The 20,530-nt window shown below is 35.0% G+C and overlaps 1 protein-coding gene across 1 annotated transcript in view; it reads left to right on the forward strand.

Annotated features, from left to right (window-relative positions):
- The window catches only part of LOC121419935 (neural cell adhesion molecule 1-like), a 38,753-nt gene extending 18,856 nt beyond the window's left edge, over nucleotides 1-19,897 (forward strand). The window contains exons 11-18 of the mRNA XM_041614418.1: nucleotides 571-693; nucleotides 2,911-2,955; nucleotides 5,452-5,582; nucleotides 7,463-7,673; nucleotides 8,074-8,281; nucleotides 9,581-9,682; nucleotides 11,847-11,987; nucleotides 19,559-19,897. Of these exons, the coding sequence (XP_041470352.1) occupies nucleotides 571-693; nucleotides 2,911-2,955; nucleotides 5,452-5,582; nucleotides 7,463-7,673; nucleotides 8,074-8,281; nucleotides 9,581-9,682; nucleotides 11,847-11,987; nucleotides 19,559-19,628 (1,031 nt within the window). The 3' untranslated portion in view covers nucleotides 19,629-19,897. The remainder of the gene's footprint in view (nucleotides 1-570; nucleotides 694-2,910; nucleotides 2,956-5,451; nucleotides 5,583-7,462; nucleotides 7,674-8,073; nucleotides 8,282-9,580; nucleotides 9,683-11,846; nucleotides 11,988-19,558) is intronic.
- The last annotated feature ends 633 nt before the right edge of the window (nucleotides 19,898-20,530 follow it).

Genomic DNA, 20,530 nt, shown 5'->3' on the forward strand with positions numbered 1-20,530 from the left:
GTAAACGGGTTAAGTTGACACATCCAATAAAATTTTTTAAAAAGACCATGATCTTTGAAGGTTTCCGTAGTGGAGAGAATATTGAAGGTTTTTAGGTAAACAACATGTGTCGTCCTGAAAAGGACTGTTTGTTCAGAATGATGACGAGCAGAACACGCTGGTCGAAACGTCGATAACAGTTCTATTCAGAGCTAACATACAATCGAGAAAGAATAACAAACAGTCCTTTTCAGGACTACATACATGGTGTTTACCGTAAAAACCTTCAATAAGAAAAAGACCAGAGATAGAACAATCACCGTTGCATCCCTCAATAGAATGGAACAAACTCCCTTTCACAATCCCCAACAAATGATTACTTCAAGAAGTACCTAAAAGCTCTGTTGTCTTAGTCAACTGCCTTATTTTTTTATGTTTGGTATTGTCTGATTTTTTTTCTATATTTTAGGTCAATTAAAATTTAAAATTTGGTATTATTTATTATTATTATTTTCATGATTATTAAAGTGAGTAGCTTTATGTCTTCCCCCGTCTTAATTAATATCGTCCATATTGTTTCTTTCGTCACAGTTACGAACGTCGTGCTTGACGGTTTAGCCGGTAATACGAGATATCAGGTTTGGGTGGCAGCAGAGAATTACAGAGGCGTCGGAATCTACTCCACAGGCAAATACGCTACCACCGAACTCAATAGTAAGTATACTCAAAACTTCCAGCTCTGTGGGCTGTTTCATGATGCTGCGCGTGAAGTTGCTCTCGACTTTGCAATCAACTCTATGGCCCGTATTCTGAAGTCGGGTTTAACTTTAGACCTTGGTCTACTCTGTTCACTCTGTGCTTAAGTTATGGTGAGCCAAAATTCTAAAAATTCTGTCAAAAGTATTCTGTTTCCTTTGCTTTCAGAATGAAGAAAAATACTTCAGTCATCATTCCCAGACAATTATGAACAATTTGCTAGTCAAATGAGTTAATAAATGGAATGTGTACTGTTATGGATTTGTACTCCAATTAGCTATCCGTAGTTAAACCACAACTTAAAACCAGGGTGCAATTTAAACCAGAGTTCCAATACGGGCCATTGAGACCGAACTAGCATTGATGAATTGGTATTCTCGGTGCTTCAGTGAAATGAGTTGTCATGAAAATAAATCTGCTGTTTTCTTCCATCATTCGTTATTCACCTTAGTGTTTAAGTGAAGGAGTTGCTACATAGCGTTCAGTATCTTAGTGCTTCAGTGAAAGTAGTTAAGAGCTTCATTTTCTCTTTTGATTCCACCGTCAACCATGAAGAATAATTAAGTATTATTTATCAAGATGCTTGTGTTTTTGTGAAGGAGTTGCAGATGTAGCATTTGAAATTATATCTCAATGTTCCAGTAAAATTAGTTGTAAGCTTTATTTTCTACTTCAGTTTCACAAGCTTTCATATTAAAAAAAAGTTTGATCTATCTAGATGTGTATGTTAATGTGAAGAAGTTGCTATGTGTAGAGGTTTCTATATATAGTACTTCAATTAATCTATAAGTGCTTCAGCAAAAGTAGTTATTCCCTTCTTGAGGAAAATGTAAATGTCTCTGTGAATGAGTTACTATATAGAATTCAAATTTATCTCTCAGTGCTTCAGTAAAAGTAGTTATGAGCTTCATTTTTTTGTTACTAAAGCATTTAGAAGGAAAAAAAACCCAACCATAATCCCTTCGTTTTATTCATTTTACATGTCTATATTTATGTGAAGGGGTTGCTATAAAGCAGTGTTTAGAATTTCATTCTGTAGTCATATTCATGAGCGACCTTTCTCAATATCCATGCTTTATTAATGAGAGGGAACATTATAATTTGGTTATTTCTGACACCTGCATTTTCTTGAGTGGAAAAGGTGATACTTGGTAGGGTTTAGAATAGTTCTGATGTAGCATCACTCTCTTATTCTCGTTGTCATTGTCTAACAATGTACCTGCCCATCCTCGCTTCTTATGCCATGGTCACATTTGTTCTACGGCGGCCGTACGGCGAGTCGAAAACAGCCGTTTCAACATTTTTTGTCCAACTACATATAGGTGGTTTGAATCAAAATTGATAAAACGGCTGTTTTCGACTCGCCGTACGGCCGCCGTAGAACAAATGTGACCATGGTATAAGTACCACCAAATTCTTAAGCAAATACCAGAAAAAAACTTAAGGGGTTAAATGATTAACTTTAAACATTATATTTTTTAAACAGTGGAATGGATATTGGTTAAGAATTAATACCACATTGCACATATCCTCCCATTTTTGTTCCTGGAAAAAAATGTTACTGGCTAATCTGGCCCCAGGGGCCCGTTGCAGAAAGAGTTGCGTTTAAACGCAAGTCAAAAAATAAATCGCAAGTCAAAAATGCGCGCTGTTGATTGGTTGAAAATACAAGTTGCGCGTGATTTTTTAGAGTTGCGTTTGATTGCAACTCTTTCTGCAACGTGCCCCAGGTTTCCTGGAAAATTTTAATTTAGATGTTTGTGGGAAACAATAAAGAAAATAGAAAAAAAGTGGACAAAGGCAATCTGGGGAAAAATGGCACAAATTCACAGAACAAAAAGCATTTTATGAATTATCTGTTGCTTCTTTGCTGATTTGTGAATTTGTAAATATTTCTGTATCATTTGAGATGAGATCGTAACAATCTATTTGTATTTCTCTGATTTTCTTCCCCCATCTTCACTATCAACATTTCTCTCTCTCTCCCTTATTGCGACCGCTGTATGTATCACACCTTTATTATAATTTCCATGTTAACCGTTCATTCATATCTAATTATACCATGTATTGCTTTTTCGTTTGGATGCATGTGAACGATTCTGCCGTTTTATCATGCAATGTATCAACTTGTTATTCTGCGTATGGAAAACGTGAAATGTGTTATTCTAACAACAGCTGTAACAACAGTTGTAACCACAGTTACAGCTGGACCAAGTATATGTAAGCAGGTTTTATGTTCACTAATTACTATGTTGGTATCGTGTTGATTCATTTTTTTGCTTTGATGACAAAGTTATGCAATTCTATTCTGGATACAAAATGGTGCTTAAGATTGTAAAGAAAATGATTGATCATGAGTGGTTTTACATTTGGGGCATAAACGGTGAAAACACTTTATTGTCTTTAATTTGTTGCAGTCCTATGTTTTCAAATTGAACTGTTTGTTTTACTTTGAGATTATGATGGTTGATGTTTGCACTGATGAATAGTATTTAAAAATGCTTATAATTTCAGTGGGTAACCATAGTATAGCACATATATCCCAGTATCAACACATAATATGTTGCACTTGGTTTACTTTCTTGTAGTATACTCGGCTATCATAATTCTTCCAAACTTATTTTGTCTATTACGGTCCGTTTTGATTAACACATAGCAAAGTAATATGAAATACGTCCCAGATTTTATGATAACTGATTATTCTATCTCTGTGGTAATGATTTGGTATCCAGCTCAAATAATCTGAAACATAGTTCTCTTCAATTTAATTCTTTTGAGTTCTCTTAACCTGGTTTTTATTTGCAACTAACCACTCACTTTACTTCATTGCAGTGCTGTTTTGTTCTTACTGCTAATATAATGAATAAGCATATATGCCTTTAATAATTTCTTCAACTGGTATTTCATCTGAATGCCAAATGAAGCTTGATCACCATTCTAAGAAAAAAAATTAAGTTAAATTTGTGGCAAAATTTATGATTTTTATGTTAATTAAAAGATATCACATGGTGACTAAAAAAAAATTTGCCCACTTTGATAAAAACCAAAGTTTTGTGTAATCTTTTGATTTTGAGTTTCAAGAAATTGTTTGCTCTCTGAATCAATTTAGACCATGTTATCTAACACCTATGAGTTCCATGGTGTACAATGAATTTATTTGATACGAAAGATTTTCTGTTTGATCTCACACAATCTCCTGTTTACTTTGATGATGTTATAGCCAGGGATACAATTCGCTTTTCACATGTGAATGGTTTTCTTCTGGTTGTTGAATAATATTTCAAAAACCAAACAATATGAAAATCACTAATTATGTCACCTAATTCAGGTTTAGTGAGGAAGGCAAAGTTGAAACCTTTTCTTTCTTTTTTGTTAATTCATATTTTATTATTTTTCCAAATTGTTTAAACGTCCTCTTTCATTTCTGTTTTGATGAATTGATGTTAATGATTGACCAGTTATATTTATTTGAAGTGGTTTACTCATTTTCAAATATTAATCATTTTCTCAATTAATCTTGATTGAATCTATTAATCGTTAACAGTCTTTTGCATGGGATAATGATTATTGATGTATTGCTTCATAACTTTTATTCACGCCAAGCAATGCTAACCTGCTATTAATTGTCATTTTATTGTATTTCTCCCTCTTTCATTTTTCCATTGCACGTTCCCCACCTATTCAACATATTCATATCTTTTCTCCATTTTAAATTAATTTTCAATTTTTCCATCCATCTCTAATTTCTTCCAATCGGTCATTTCTTTTTCAAAATCTTACCCCTTCATGTTTCTTTCTTGTGTTTTACCATCTTTCTCCATCACCTTTCTCTCAATTTATAATTTCTCTTACAATCTGTACACCTATCTTATCTATTAACCATATTTGCGTCTTTCATGCTATTTCTCTCCATCCTTTTCATTCTTCCTCCCATCTTACCTTTTATCTCCTAATCCTTCCTCTGCTAATCAATTCAATCTTCTTCCCCTCTCTTTATCCACTATTTCCTGATTTCTCCTATCCAATTTCATGTATTCTCATACTTTTTTCCCCTCTATTCATTCCTTCTCTCTGTCTTCCATCTTCACTTCGTTAAAAAAATCTTTCCTCCTCGTATTCCTCCTTTTCATATCTTCCATTCCATCTGCTCTGCCTATCTCAATGTCTACTACACATGTCCTTAATTATCTTCACTTCATTTTTCCTCTTGTCTGTCCTTCTTTTTTCCTTTCCTTCACTCTCATCCTAATCCCTTTTCTTGTCACCCAATTTTCCAATTAATCCTCGCTTCCCACCACTCTCCTTATGCCTATTCCATTCTCAAATACCTTCTATCATAATTTCCTCCCATGTACTCTTCTTTCTTTCCTTCTTTCTTTCCTTGCCCCTTTTCTTCTCATACAATTTTCTGATTTACCCCCACTTCCTGCTCCCTTTTTCAAATAATTCTCTATTGCTAAATTGTTCTATCCCATCTATTCTTCTTTCCTTTCTTCCCTTGTCTCCCTTTCCATTCTCTACGAACAAATCCTTTATCACATCGATCCTGCATATGAATATATATTTCTAATCCCACCTCCTTTCTAACCACTGCACTCCATCCCTCTCCTACTCCATCCTTCTGCTCGTTCATTCTCCTGCTTCTTCGTTCTTACCATCACTCCATCTTCCTCTCTTCCCATCCCTCGCTCCGTTCCACGTGTTTGTCCCCCACAGCTGCCCCAGCCAAGCCCAGGATCACGTCAGATGACGATTCAGAATATGCCGAGAAGTACATCCTTACCTGGGAGCCCCCTCAGGACAACGGAGGTTCTGCCATCACCTATTACCACATAGAGTACGCTCAGGTAGGATTTCCGTTCAATTTTTGTTATTCCATATAGTCGATACTCGACAATATCAAGAGCAAAAATTTCCTTCCAACGTAAGTGCATTCTTCCCAGTACCTGGATGGGCTTACTTTCAATTGGTCTAATGCCAATTTGTCCAACCAATGCCAATTCATCCAATGGCCAACTTGTCTGCTATCATTTGGACTACCACCAGTTCGTCCACTGTCCACATGGTCTAATTGCCATTCCATCTAATAACCAGTGGTCCAATAGCCATTTAGTCCATATACCATTTGGTCTATTTGGACTAAGTGTTTATTGGGCGGAATGATTGAAAAGAACATGGGTATTAGACCAACTGGTTATCAGATGAAATGGTCATAGACCAACAGGTGATGAGACAAAGTGCATGATTATTGGACCAAATGGCTGTTAGAAGAAATGTCGGACGGAATGGCATTAGACTAAATAAAGATAGAAAATGCGATGAGTGGACAAGTTGGCAGAAGACGAATCAGCAATTACACCAGGATGATCTGAGTGCTCCAAGACATTCGCTCTGGCGACACTTGCTCGAATGTTAAGCCAAAACCTAACCTCCAAAACTAAATAAGCCCTAATCCTTAATATCTTTGCATTATTCTGAACCAAAAACTCTATTATAATCCTCGAAACGTCGAGATTGGGTGGTCCTTTTCAGGATCAACCTTTGCCCAAGAAAGATACATGGTGTACCTTGAAACCTACTACAACACTATTATAATCCTTACTCTAATAATCCTATGCCTTCTATGAAGACCGGAGAAAATGTTGCAAGAACAAATGTCACTGTGTTGTGTCACTGCTGTGAAGGGTAATTCCAGTGAGAACAGCTGATCGTCTTTTCCTAGAGTTTGTAACACATCAACTGTTAAATGTTGTACTGTCAAAGGTTGAAATCGATCCATGATTATGGAAACAATTTTAAGAATTTGGTAGAGCAAGAGAATTTGCATACCAGCCAGGATGTGCATATAACTGTTTTGTGAAATTTATCAAAACTTTAAAATGTCAAAACTTACCTATTTTACATCCGATTTTGATGAAATTTTCAGTGTTGTGCTTGTTGGATTTTTCTTTTTTTATTCAAATCAACTTTTTGTTGGGGTGGACTTGTCCTTTAATTTGGCTCAATTACTGTGAATATTGTTTTGGGACCACAAATGTATATTTGAATTTTACAGATGTTTTATATATTTTGGCCTGTAAATTCATTTTCTTCTGTGATTTCTGTGACTAATCGAAGGTCGACTTCTGCTCACTACACTTTAACCCTTTTCCTTTACAATCCTAAAAAAAGTTGAAATATTAATTCCTTGAATGCACCGTGCTCTGAAGCCCGTATTGGCAATGATCATAGAACAAATTTTCACTATTGATTACATTGGGCGATTTCAAGTCTGTTGTTGGCATTGGTGTTGGTGTTAGTGTTGAAACTTGGATTGCTTCCCCTAGCTCCAAAATCTATTCTGAGTTAATAAAAACTAATCCAGATCACATTATTGACATCTCAAAAACTAGTGAGTGACTTTTCAGGACCATATTCACTTTATGTTTGGTGTTATACTTGTGTAAAAATTGACCTAACACCAACACCAAAAGGTCAACATTGAACTTGAAATCACCCATTGACTACAATGTACATTCTATTGTAAAATCATGCGTACGATTAATCGTTAAGTTTTGTGTTATGGAACTCTGGAAGTGGCATCTCAAGCTCAAGGTTATTAGTGAAGATTTGCCTCACAGTTCATTATTTTTAAATATATGACGCTGTATAGGTGCCTATAATCCTCATTATATTTCATCTCAAAAATACTTGGTTTTTTTTTTTGCAATCCTGCTATCCTTCTTAGGTTGATGGTCCTGATGATGATGAGCTAGGATCAAGACCGGCTAACGAGTTTGAAGTCATGTACACAGAGACCCAGGCCACGCTTCAACCGCTGAACCCTAACAAATACTATCTAGTGGAACTGAAAGCTCGCAACAGCCAGGGAGATAGTCAACCTGCCAAACTAAACTTCAAGACGCGCGGTGGATTTGATTTCCCAACGGAAAAGCCATGTAAGTCTAGGGGGCGTTCACAGCCGTTTACTCTGAACCTTGTAACGTATGAAGTGTTCTAAGGACACTCCGTGGCAAGATATTTTATTAAACAGAACCAGTGAATTCATGTCTTTTGACATTCTTCAAGTCCATTCTGCAAAAAATTGTTTGTCGCTATGTCAGGAAGAATTTTTGAATTGTATCAAGTGAAAAGAAGTCTTTTGAATATTTGCTTTTGTTCCATTACAATGATCATTCTTTTCCGCAGAAAATATATATCTAGCAATAATTCAAATTCAGAATGCTTGCAGCGTTTGTTGCTATATCAGGCAGACACTTGCACTGTCATTGGATCAGTTACTAGTTCTGTTTTATTGAAACTTTTTATTATTTCATTGCAACGCTCTATTCTTTCCAGACCGACCTGAGCAGCAAATCGGTGCGCTTGGGACGACGGAGATCGTGGCCATCGTGGTGGCATGCTTTATCATCCTCCTAATTCTCATTGACGTTTGTTGTTTCTGTATGAACGACTGCGGTGTGCTCATGTTCATCTGCGTGAACTGCTGCGGCAAGGCGTCCCCGTCGTCCAAAGACGAGATCGAGATGGGAGAGGAGGAGTATGGGTAAGTCTTTACCAAACAATTAGGGTTTGTTGATGGTATTTCTAAGTCTATGCAAATTACTCTGTTCTACTGCCCAATGCAGGCAAAAGGAAGCAAGTGACACATCAGTCCAAATTGAGTTATTGTCGTTTCTGAAACACCCTTTGGATGTTGCATGTTCAGGCAAAATTTGTGGAAGAAATGATCGTTCTATGGAAAGATATTGAAGAAAATATGCTGTTAAATTGCATTGATGCCTATGTAAATAACGAACACACATTGCTCATTTACAACAAATTATACTTTTGTAACTTAAGACTGATTGCTTTGGCCTGAGTAGTCTGGTGTCGAGACAAATCTAATGGTTAAATCTCACCTGGGATTGAAAGGGAGAGGTTATTGGATGGGAGAATATACTGATAGACTAGGATGGTATAATAATTGGTATAATGTATATAGGAGAAACAGGAATAGAGAGGAGAAAAGAAAGGTTGGGAAAGTGCAATACAAGGGATGAAAGTTATGACATGGTGAGGATGGCAGAAACCCCATCAAAAATTATGTGAGATAAAAAGGAATTTGGTAGGGAAGGGGGGGGGGGGGCTTTGGGCTTTATAGGGGTGTGACTGGTAGTGGGATAAAAAAAACTGAGGGGGGGGGGGTTGAAAGGGTGAGACGAGATGGGGATTTGGTAAGTAGCCTTATATATGACAAAAAGGAGGCTAACGGAGGCTACACTTGTTATTACCTTTGAAATTTTTTCAGGGTAGTGCCATTTTACATAATACATGTAGACATTTCCTGTTTATAATCATATCATGTGTAATTTCAATTTCATTTGTTTAAGTCATGTGCTGTACCATGTGACATATTGTTCAACTAGATGTAAGAGTGTAAGAGAGAGAGATGGCTGTAACAAATCACTACATTTGGGGTTGAATGTCAGTCATTTAAGGGTTCAAGTGGAGTCAGTCGAGTTGCTTTACAAACTTCAATGGGAGTCATGGAATACTGCTCGAGTCACTGGAATCTATCTACAGTCGTGACTTAATCACATCGCTGGAAAGAGAGAGGGAGAGAGGGGGGGGGGGTAAGGGAGATGATTAAAGCGAGGGATTACAAAAATGAGAAAGAAGTATGAAGGACAGAAAGTGGGCGTTCCCTTGGAGAGATTGCACAGATTTGGAGATGAAAGAAAATGAAAGGGGTTGGGGAGATGGGATCAAGGGAAAATATTTTGCTAATATATATACTATGTATTTCTATCACTTCACGTGAATGCCTCCACTTCTATTGGTTATCGAACATGCCTAATGCTAGCCATTCTAAGGCAAGTTCGCAACCAAAGAGCGCCCTCAAAGTTGACGATGGTGAGAACTGTATCACAACAGACGAGATAACAGCGAGTACCTCCGAGCCTGGGTGTGTTTTGATAAAAATGATGTGTCAACTTTGTTTTTATTTATTGTTACGTGTGATATTTTCATGTATTTGACAATTTGATATGTAGTTAACGACAAACTATCAGCAGTAGTACTCACTCAATTTGAATAAACTTAGTGCAGTTAAGTGTGTCCCTGAATTACCCTGAGTCAAATGTTAGTTACCTATGTTATTTGATTATCTGTGTATAATTACCAAAAGAACAACACAATATTAACTTGGAGACAAAATTACATATACAACACAGTCATTGGTATTCATACAATCTGGATGTCAATATTTGAAGAATATACATTACATAAGATTACATAGGTATGTGATATACTGAAGTGCTAAAAAGTTTTGAACCCCACCAGAAAAAGCACTCCTCCATGCTGAGTGTTGGTGAAACAGTGTTCGGAGAGAGCACAGAGAAGCAAACTTTATAGAATGTAATTCCATCTGCAGACTTCACAATCAAATATCTCAAACATGATAGAATGTGAGCACTTTTCTGGGTGGGGTTCACTAGTTAACTTATGTTCATTTTCCGGCGGGGTTCAATTCCGTTGTTAAGAAAAGAAGTGAAAATAAGGAAAACTCCACAGCAGATTGAACAGATCAGTTAGGGCGTGGGGTGGATTTCAATATATTTCATGCAATGAAGAAAGATATCCCTGGGCGGCAGGGCCCCCATCTTAAAAAGAGCTACGATTGATCCAATCAATCGTAACTCTATGGAAATCCATCAGTGTCATAATATTTTCTACAGGAAATGTGTAAAATGTCCTTTGTAAACAAAGGAGAACACAACAAATTGTCAAGATATCAATGAAATTATGGATGTGCATTCATATCTAGAAAAAAAATTGAGCAAACATGCATTTAATATGTTGAATTTGCTGGCTTTCCATAGTTGCGATTGATTGGATCTATCGTAACTCTTTGTTAGACAGGGTCCTAGATCTCCACTAAAATTTGCCAGAAAAGAAGACTTGAAGTTTGTAGAGCTTTTGATACTTGTTTCCATTTCTTTGCCATTCATGAAACCCACAATTCATTTTCCCCTTCATAGAAAATATTCAGATGTTAATGATGAAGTTACATGTCATATAGTATTGCACCAGACAGTAGCCTGTTTTCTGGATAAAGTGAAATAATTTTTTGTTGGGTCAACATAAGGACATTCAGACCACAGAACTTTTCCGTGGATAGGAGGCCTGACCTAATATGAAAAAAAAGAGGATTGGGTAATTGATGAATAAAACATGTTAATTTAAATGAGTGATTTATTTTTGTGTACAAAGGTAAGTAAGCCTAGCCCCTACATGTATGTTTCATTCCCCTTCCAGTCATACATTTCTACGTCTTATCACCTTGCCAAAAAAAAAATCCCATTACAAAATATACATTTTTGTATCTTTCAATGTTGAAAATCTTGTATTATGTTGTGTTAGAAAGTAGTTTTATAGTTGAGTCATCCAGCATTTTAATGAGTAATTCAGTATCTTTGTGTAGCCTTTTTGAAAGGCTGAAATTGTCGTGAAATCTGCTTATTTCGTTATATCAGTAGTAATGTTCATGATTTTGTGGTATGTGGACATTGGTTGTATTCTTGTTCACCCTCTCTGCGAAATTTTACTTTCTTTTCTTACATGTAATATTTTCTACAACATTTTGTCTTGTGTGCTTGTGTTTAGTTGTATTTAATTTGCCAAAATTATTTAAATTTGCATTTAATTGTAAGATCTATAGAAATATTGATTTGAATTGGCCATCGAGCAGTGGCATGGTAGTTGCCATAATTAATGAAAAATATAGTTTTAATAGTATGATTTGTGCAATCAATCATACCTTATGAACCATATTGAAACATGTAAATACTGATGTAAATGATTATTCATATTTTCTAGTCTCTTTCCTCAAAATCTATAAATGAATTTGCCTCAAATTCCTATTGCCATACGAGTTTTCTCTATTAAAGCTTTGCTTCGACAAGTTGATTTTCATTTGCAACAATCTTTTCTAAAAAAAACTTGCTTTTTCATGTTGCATCTTCGTTTCCATGTCACAAATGCCATTCATTTTCTTGTTATCTAATGAGAAACCACCTTACTCGTTCCCTCCATGCCCCTCTTCCATCCCCCTTCTTACCCCTCACCAGTGGTACCAAACCATCGACCCCGCCCGGAGATGGACCCCCCACCTACCAACCAGTTGAGAACGGCAAGCCGGAGGACGTTGAGGCTCCTGCACCCGAGACGACCCCGCAAGCCGAGTCCGAACCTCTAATGAATAAAGATGGGTCAGTAGTCTAGAAACGTTAACAAACTTGATGTCTCTTTCAGGAAAAATTTAACTATTCCAGTTGTCCCCGGATTTTCCCCATTTTTTCCAAAAGGAAATTTTGTTCCCTTTTTATCATCTCATATCACGTAAATAAAAGTCGTCTAAAAAAGAATTCATGAAGCTTTCCGTAATATCAACAGCTAATTACAGATTGGCCCCCTTCAAAAAATCCAAAATTGTATTGCTTTTCACAGAAATTTGTTTCTTTTAATCATTATTTTCTTATGTTCTTGCTGTTTTCTGAAGGAATTTCATAATTCTAATAATTATTTTAGTTCAGTCTTATGAACAGAAAATGCCCAAATATCAACTTCTGTCAACCTTCTTTTTTATTCAAATCCATGATTCAATTGTCTTTTTTAGCTTGTCCCTTTCAAACATAGTCCTTCAGCATTATATCCCATGAAACTTTTCTCATAGGATTAAATATGTTATAACAACACTTTTTTAAAGTGCTTTTTATAAAACAAAGTTCGCAAACAATTGAATTCAGCACAATGAGTACCCCATCACCGCAGAGATTGCTTGTTTTTATTGTTACGGTGCATATAATATTCAGAACTGGACACAGAAGATGTATTACGTTAAATAATATAAATATCTTTCAGTTGCATTTGACAAAAAGAGAATAAACCCCTTTCCTTCTTTATTCTTAATTTGATTAGATTATTTTGTTTTTCTGTTGAAATTCATGCAGTTGGCAGATAATTTTTTTAAAGATCTATTAAATTGGATGATTGAAAATCATAGAACCAATTTCTTTTGAAACATGGAAATAAAAAAACTAACGGGAGAAGGAATATTATTATATTGGAAATCGCCCACTATGATAAGAAGACAACAATTCAACTTCTTTAAGGTTACACCTTGAAAGTTCATATGAAAATTAAGATTTTGCTTAAATTGCCTTTTTTGTGTCTCTTCAAGCATGATCAGTACTATATATGTGTATTAATGTTTTATGTTCGTTTTGATCTTTTAGTGCTGTGTAAGAAAGAAATGAGGAAATTTAGACCATATTCAAAAAGCTTAAAAGGTATACATTCATCAACCCTTCTTCTTTGCTTGCTTATTTGTAGAAATTGTTTGCAAACGGCGGTTTGAAGGGTCAGCCTTTGAAATTGGTGGAAAGGCAAGTTTTGACAAGTTTATCCTGCATTGGAATTATCTAACCCCTGGCTTGTCTCGTGTAAAGTGTTCTGCTGTGAAAGGTCGATATGGGGAAGATCAAGAGTGTTATTACAAAATATCAAACAATATATGAAAAATAAATTGTCTTCTAACCTCATGGCTTTCTATTTTTGTATTCTGTGCTTAGCACATTGTTACAATATTATGTTTTTTTTTCACTTATTCTGGCTATATCTTTATGTTCAGCACATCCATAACTTAATACTTATGGTAGTAGGTTGCACTTTGGAATAAATTATTGAATATTTTCAGGTCATTGGTAAAGGCACTGTCATTGTCCATCTTTAACCAACAATAAAAAGTAAGCCAAATTTGATTTGGACATTTGTATTGTTTGTAAATGAAGATGATGAGCTTTTAAGTGACATATAACTGACAAACATAATAATTGACACATGTGCTGGATTGATTGAAGAATTTTTGCAGAAATATCAAAGAATATTCAAAGGATGAAATTAGAAAGATAGGGTTATTAAAACACATTTTAGTAGCGAAACAAAACGCTAAATTCAAAATCATTTAAATCTCATTAAGGATTATAAGCCTATATGTCCAATTATTTCTCATTTGAAGGTATATAAAGCTTGTTAAGAATTAAAGAGTTATAGTTAAATGCTATATGATTATATTTTTTATTTATTTTTATTAATAAATCATCAACATACAAATTGTTAACATCAAAGTCGACTATAAAGATTACATAATCAATTTTTTTTTTTTTTTGGACCTGTACATGTAGTCTCTGCACAATGACTAATTCTTGCTGCATGAAATTTTTTATAGGAACAATTGCAGTAGATACTGCTCAAAAAATTTAGATATAAAGCTTGCAAATAATACTCATGTAGACTAATTTAGACTTATGCAAGCAGAATAGTATCTCCCATGCAATATTTATGCCTCATTTTTTACATCGCATTGTGATGTGATAAACAATTTGAATTTATTTGTAGGAATATACCAAAGAAAGAAGAAAATTAATTTAGGACTATTACAAGTAAAAACATTTTATTTGCTTCAATAGTATTTCAAGTGACTTTATATTCTACTTTATTAGTGAAAATAGTTTGGTACTGAATTTTTATTTAGAGTCAATCATTATAAAATTTCAAATTTGGATAAGAAGACTTGATTATGTTTTGATTTTTTTTAGGAATGGAACAACAAAAAGAGAACACCATTGAGTTTTAAGGGCTTATCTTTTTCAAGATATTCTCCTCTTATTAGTCACAAAGTTCATATGTTTTCTTCTATGTAGGTAGCCCAGTTTATAAACAAAGGAATATGAAAAAACAACAGCCTCCCAAATATTGAATTCCTTTATCTAAAGAAATTAAACAGCCAGCTGAAAATATGGAAATAATTTCAATTCAACAATAGTGATATTCTTTCCTTAAAATTGTTATTGAGGTTTGGTTATTTCTTTGCTAAAGTTGTAGTAAAGAAGCAAAGAAAATTAAACTTTGATATACTACAACAAAAGAGGGTTAGATTGATGATGCAGGATAAATTGTGTTCAAACTTGTCTTTTTGGTCTTCTCTCTGCTTGACGTGTATAATATATATTATGATTTTTAACCATCACTTTGCTCTATGTGAACGGCTCATTTACCCCAATGCACCGGTGGTTCATATGGTTTCTTTAATGGTGTGTTAACATATGGCTCCCTGCTTCAATCTTGTATCATTGAACCTAATTCTTGAGCAATAGTTTTCTTCATATTTATAATGCACATGCAATGGCAACTGCAGAGTTGAGCTTGATAGCCTGTTGCAGTGATAAGCTCACGTGTGAACATGGCCAGATATCTGTCTTAGTAACGTATTGTGTGTGTTTCATTGTAATGTCTTGTCCTTTCTGTGCTTCTTCATTCCAGCAGAAATCATAAAATGTCTGTATGAAGCTTAAAGGCAAAGACTTTGTTCATGTATCTTTATTTGAAATAAACTGTGAAGTGCATATTGGTTAATATGGAAAATGCAAGTTATTACAACACCAGCAGGAAAAAATACAAATACTCTATCCGAACCTTATTTGAACAATATGATAGTGATATGGACATGTGAGATGATACTGGGCATGAATTAATGTTGAAAGCATTTTGGGGTGAAAATCAAAGTATTACTTGCCAAAACAACCCCAACTAGAAGAAGAATGCAAAAACTTTGAATTATTTCCTTTGGAATGAATGAAGCACTTTGTCTCATGAATATGTTATTTGTGGTATTTAATGCAATTATATTCATCACATTGTCTGGTTTCCTCTTTCTATCCATGGGGGCATTTCATAAAGCACCTTGTCAGTGATTTTCGCTGTTAAATTCCCTCTCGGCCAATCAGATGCAAGGATTTCAGTAGCTCTCATTGAAAGTCACTATGACAGGTTGTTTCATGAAACCTTCCCCTTTCATTTTCATGCTTCACACCCTGCACCTCACTGTGTGTCTTCCTCACAACCCCCCCTCTTCACGGAATGGTGGATCCCAGACCGGACATGAATTCCAATGTTGGAAAGGACTCTCCCATTTTAGGAAAAGGGAAGTCAGGGCAAGGAGATGGACCCGTTGTGGAGAATATTGCTGTGGAGCTGGAGTTGAACTCAGAAGTAAATAATGATGAGCCAAATTTTGGAACAAATAAATATTTCTAATTCTTTTTTTAATTATGGAAACATTCTTTATAATTTTTTTTTATTTTCCATAATATCACTATTCCCCCCCCCCCATAATTAATATATTTTGTTTCCAACTTGTTTTAAGTAGGCAGTGTTCGTGTGTTTTAGTTATAAACTCCGTATGAGACCATGTTACACATTAATTTTTCTAGGACTAATTTCTTTCATTAATATGCAAGTTTTTATTTGTTTGAAAATAATAATGCATTTATGATATTATACATGGAATTCCATACCATGTCATGAGGTTTTTTCAGAGCTAAAAGTGGAAATGAAAAAAAAAACGAGCTAACACATATTTCATTTTAAAACAATGAATTGCATTACCATTGTTAAACAATAACAGATGCCTATACATATCCATTAGTTTTCATTTACTTACAATTCATATAATTTTGAGAGATAACGTCAATTAGGGTGAATTTTATTCATTTTATAGGAAATCTTTTGAATAACCATATTTTTGCTACTATCAAATTTTACAATTGCAAAAAATTGTTACATTAAATGAAAAACTGTATGCTTGAAACTATAGCTCTCTATATATCTAAAACATCAAACACATCAGCAATTCTAGTATGCTAGGGAGATGCTTCTCATTTATACCAAATAATGATAATATTACATAGAACTTGTATCAATTGTAATTGATCATCTGGCCTTAAAAGACTTATACTTTGTATTAGAAAAGTTTGGAGGGAAAATTGTTTTAAAATAGATTATTCATGTTTAAGATTAAATCTAAGATTAATCATTCTAATAATGTAATTATTGATTTGAAAAAATACATGCATCAAACGAGTCTCCCATGCCTTTTTGAAAGTAAGTAGTAGTATCGATATCTTGTACGTAAAGTTGAATTTTGGTGATATTTTGAATGTATTGTATCAGATTGCTGCGAATATGTGCTAATGGCATTGTATTGGGAGTACAGTTTGATCTATACTTGAATTATTTCACATCAAATTTTAATACACACTTGCTTGTGTGGCAAGCCTATAAGGTTGAAGAAGGAATCAACAACTAAATTTGAAACCAATTCACATTTTAAAAGTTGTTTTTGTTAATTTGTTTTGTTTTGTTGTTCAGGCTTGTGTTATGTGGGGGATTAGTTTGTCTTACGAGAGAGCATATATGCCATGGTCAGTTGGTCAAGAAAAAGGCTACATGTAATAATAATAATGATAGTTACACTTGCATAAGTTGCATATAGTGCTTAATGCTTTCTTATCAGAAAGTCTCTGAGTGCTCTACAATAATGCAGCACAATTACCTGGCTTCAGCAGAGTAGCTGTTATGCACGCTGCGTTGCAAGGAATGAATTCTTACCAGGTACCGATTCGTATCATGTGGGTTAAGTGCAGCACTACATGTATGTGGGTAACATTCGTGCTGGAGGAAAACACGCCATGGCTAGGAATGATTCGAACCCATGACCCTCAGAATGAAAGATGAGAGTCATGACCACTAGACCATGATGCCCCCAGATCTTTTGGATGATAATTATTTGCCTTTATCTTCTGAACACGAGCTGTCCTGTTCCGATTCCTTTTTTTTTCTTCTTTTTCTTGGAATGTGGAATCCATTGTTCTTTTTTTTTTACTGTGGCTTTTGAATGTGAAAGGAAATTCCTGCACATTTATATCCTTCTGGTCTACTACTTTTGTTGCATTTTGGAAAAAAAAAGAAATATTACAGTAATTTGCAATAGGTGAACGGAGGCTGCTAATGAGAGTGAAAAAGTGGAATAATCTTTTCACACCATTGTCTAACTAACCGTTTTGTTGAGCATTTGAATGTTTTGTTCCACTAACCATTGCAATTATCTGATTATCTACTAACATTTTTATTTTCATTTCCTTGTGATCATAATGTTGTGACTGTAAGCATTTTGTTTACAGTCTCATATGGGCCAATATTTATCTATTTGTGGTGTATGTATATTCATTAACCTATTATACCCATTCATATTTGTTTTAGAATTCAAATCTTCACTTGGAATGGTGGACTTATTCCTGTTTATGCCAAGGAAGGAACCAAGGGATAATTGTTTAGTCCTTTATTTCCCTTCTTCATTTTTTATTGTTGTTTAACAGTGCAATAAAATGATATTGAAATTATGTGGCTCCTTTTCACAATCTGTAAAAAATATTGAATAGTACAAGATAAAATTGAATAATTTTGGGCACTTTGAGAGTGCATTCAGCGTACTCATTTTTCCAGGTTGGTTATTATCTCTGGTTATTGGAACCACCTGTCCGAAATGCCATGACCCAGGCTTTCAGTGTATTCTAGGGTGGGGGTGGGATGGTGGGGCAGGAGGGGGGGGGTGCCCTTTGGACAATTGTTATCCAATGACGATTGATCTTCTGGTAGATATTCAGAATAAATTTGGAATAGTTTGTGCAGGTGTAGGGGAGGGGGGGGGGGGGTTGACAGTGCATATGTGATGTGTATCACCAATAGAAATTGGCAGGAGCTGTAATACGAGAGGGAGAACAGAATATTCCTTGCTTCCTTCAATCACTAAAGTGAATACGATTACCATATTAACCTTATAGTTCCACACTCATCAAGGATATACACCTGTACTTGTTTTCTAGCATACAGCATCACTATTATTGTTTATATACGGTAGATGTATTGGTTCGTGTTTGTTTTCGTAATCATCATTAACACTTTTGTTTTATTATTATTAATAACAGGTGCCTATTATTAACAGGTGCATGGGCATGTTTAACAGTCACCATGGGCCCTGTCTTACAAAGAGTTACGATCGATCCAATTAATCTCAATTGTGGAAATCCATTAATGGCATAATTATTGATATAGGAAATGTACATAAATGTCGCCTTGGAAACAAGGTGTGATCTTAGATTGATTAAAATTGTGATGCATGCATGAGTATAGGCCTACATCACAATTAGAAACGCTATTTGAACGGACTTCATGTTGTGGATGTAGACTTTGTGGATTTCCATGTTTGTGATTGATCCGGTCAGTCGCAGTGCTTTGTAAGGCAAGGCCAGTTAATTTGATTACTAATATTGCAACTATATACAATCAGCTTTGCACTAGTCCAACCAAACAGTTTGATAAATCTGCGAAGCACCCCTCCACCCCCCCTAAAACCCGGGGGGGGGGGTCACAATATGATTGCATTTTATATGTCTTCAAAATGTATGGGCCAAGAAATTGCCAAGGTAATGTTGTATATTTTCCTATGCCTTTAATGGTTTAGGGAAATTTTCTTGACTTATTAATACAATTCTTTGGCATATAACACATTATTGACCCATTTTATATTTCTAGCGAATTTGATTTCTGCAAAGTTTCTTGTATAATCAGGTACAATGCCATTCATTTATTTATCAAACCCAAAGTGATAGATTATTGAATTATGTGATATGAGACACCATGGCCCGAATTCACAAGGGTGGTTTTGAAAACCCTCGGTTATATCTACTAAATTGCAAATTGTGCAAATTTAGGCACTTTGTTGTTAAAAGTGGCCCTTGGAAATAAAAATGCCCGCAACAAGGTCACCTGTGCAGGTATGGGGCTCCTCCATGAATTTCCATGAAAGTTTGATGTGTATGGACACCTATGATGAATGTCAATATTTTTTCTCAATGACTGATTCTGTCTTCTTATTTCACAGTGATTACTATGACGATGATGCCTCCTCGTACCGGTACGCAGACAAGAAGCCCGGGGCCTCAGATTGCTAGACCACCAGATGCAACGTTTATTTTTCTTTTGTATTATACCTGTATTTGAATCCATTGATGACTGGGTTAAGTTATAGTCACATAGGGCCATGCATGCCGAGTGGTAAAAAGGATATTTGCTAAATTAAGGCCTGTATTCACAAAGGTGGGTTAAATTACATCATTTGACAACATAGGCTAAATTTAATCCCTAGTTTCTCTAATTTGCAATAAGTGAAAGTGAGTAAAGTTAACCCACATTTGTGAATTCAGGCCATTAAAGGGGAAGTTCACCCTGACAAAAAGTTTATTGTAAAAATAGCAGAAAAATTAATGAAAAATATTGCCGAAGGTTTGAGAAAAATTCATCAAATAATTAAAAAGTTATTAGAATTTCAATTATTTGATTTGTGACGTCATATGCGAGCAGCATTCCTACATAGCGAATGGTAAAAAATCAATGAAATGTCATTTTCTCAGAAAATTGAAAATGGTTTTCACTGTAACTTTTGTATATCAATAGACAAATCGTTTTCACACCCGATCATGAAAAGAAAACAAAATTAAGTCATCAGAAACCATACAAAATTGGAAATTTATGCATTTTATATTGCATAACACATGGGACAGCTGCTCGTTTATGACGTCACAAATCCAAAACTTTGAACTCTAATAACTTTCTTACTCTTTAACGGATTTTCCTCAAACCTTCACCAATATTTTTTACTATTTTTTCTGCTATTTTTACAAGAAAGTTTTCTTCAGGCTGAACTTCCCCTTTAAGATTAAAAATAGAACATCCTGCCACATTGCTTGTGCCACTGGAGCATACAAGCCCTCCTGTTCTTTCTTTCTTTGGGGTCATCCAAACGTTATCCTTCAGGATAGCAGAATGTGACTCCTGAAACAACCAGGCCTGGGGG

The sequence above is a fragment of the Lytechinus variegatus genome, chromosome 8, assembly GCF_018143015.1.
Source record: "Lytechinus variegatus isolate NC3 chromosome 8, Lvar_3.0, whole genome shotgun sequence".
NCBI classification, from domain to species: Eukaryota; Metazoa; Echinodermata; class Echinoidea; order Temnopleuroida; family Toxopneustidae; genus Lytechinus; species Lytechinus variegatus.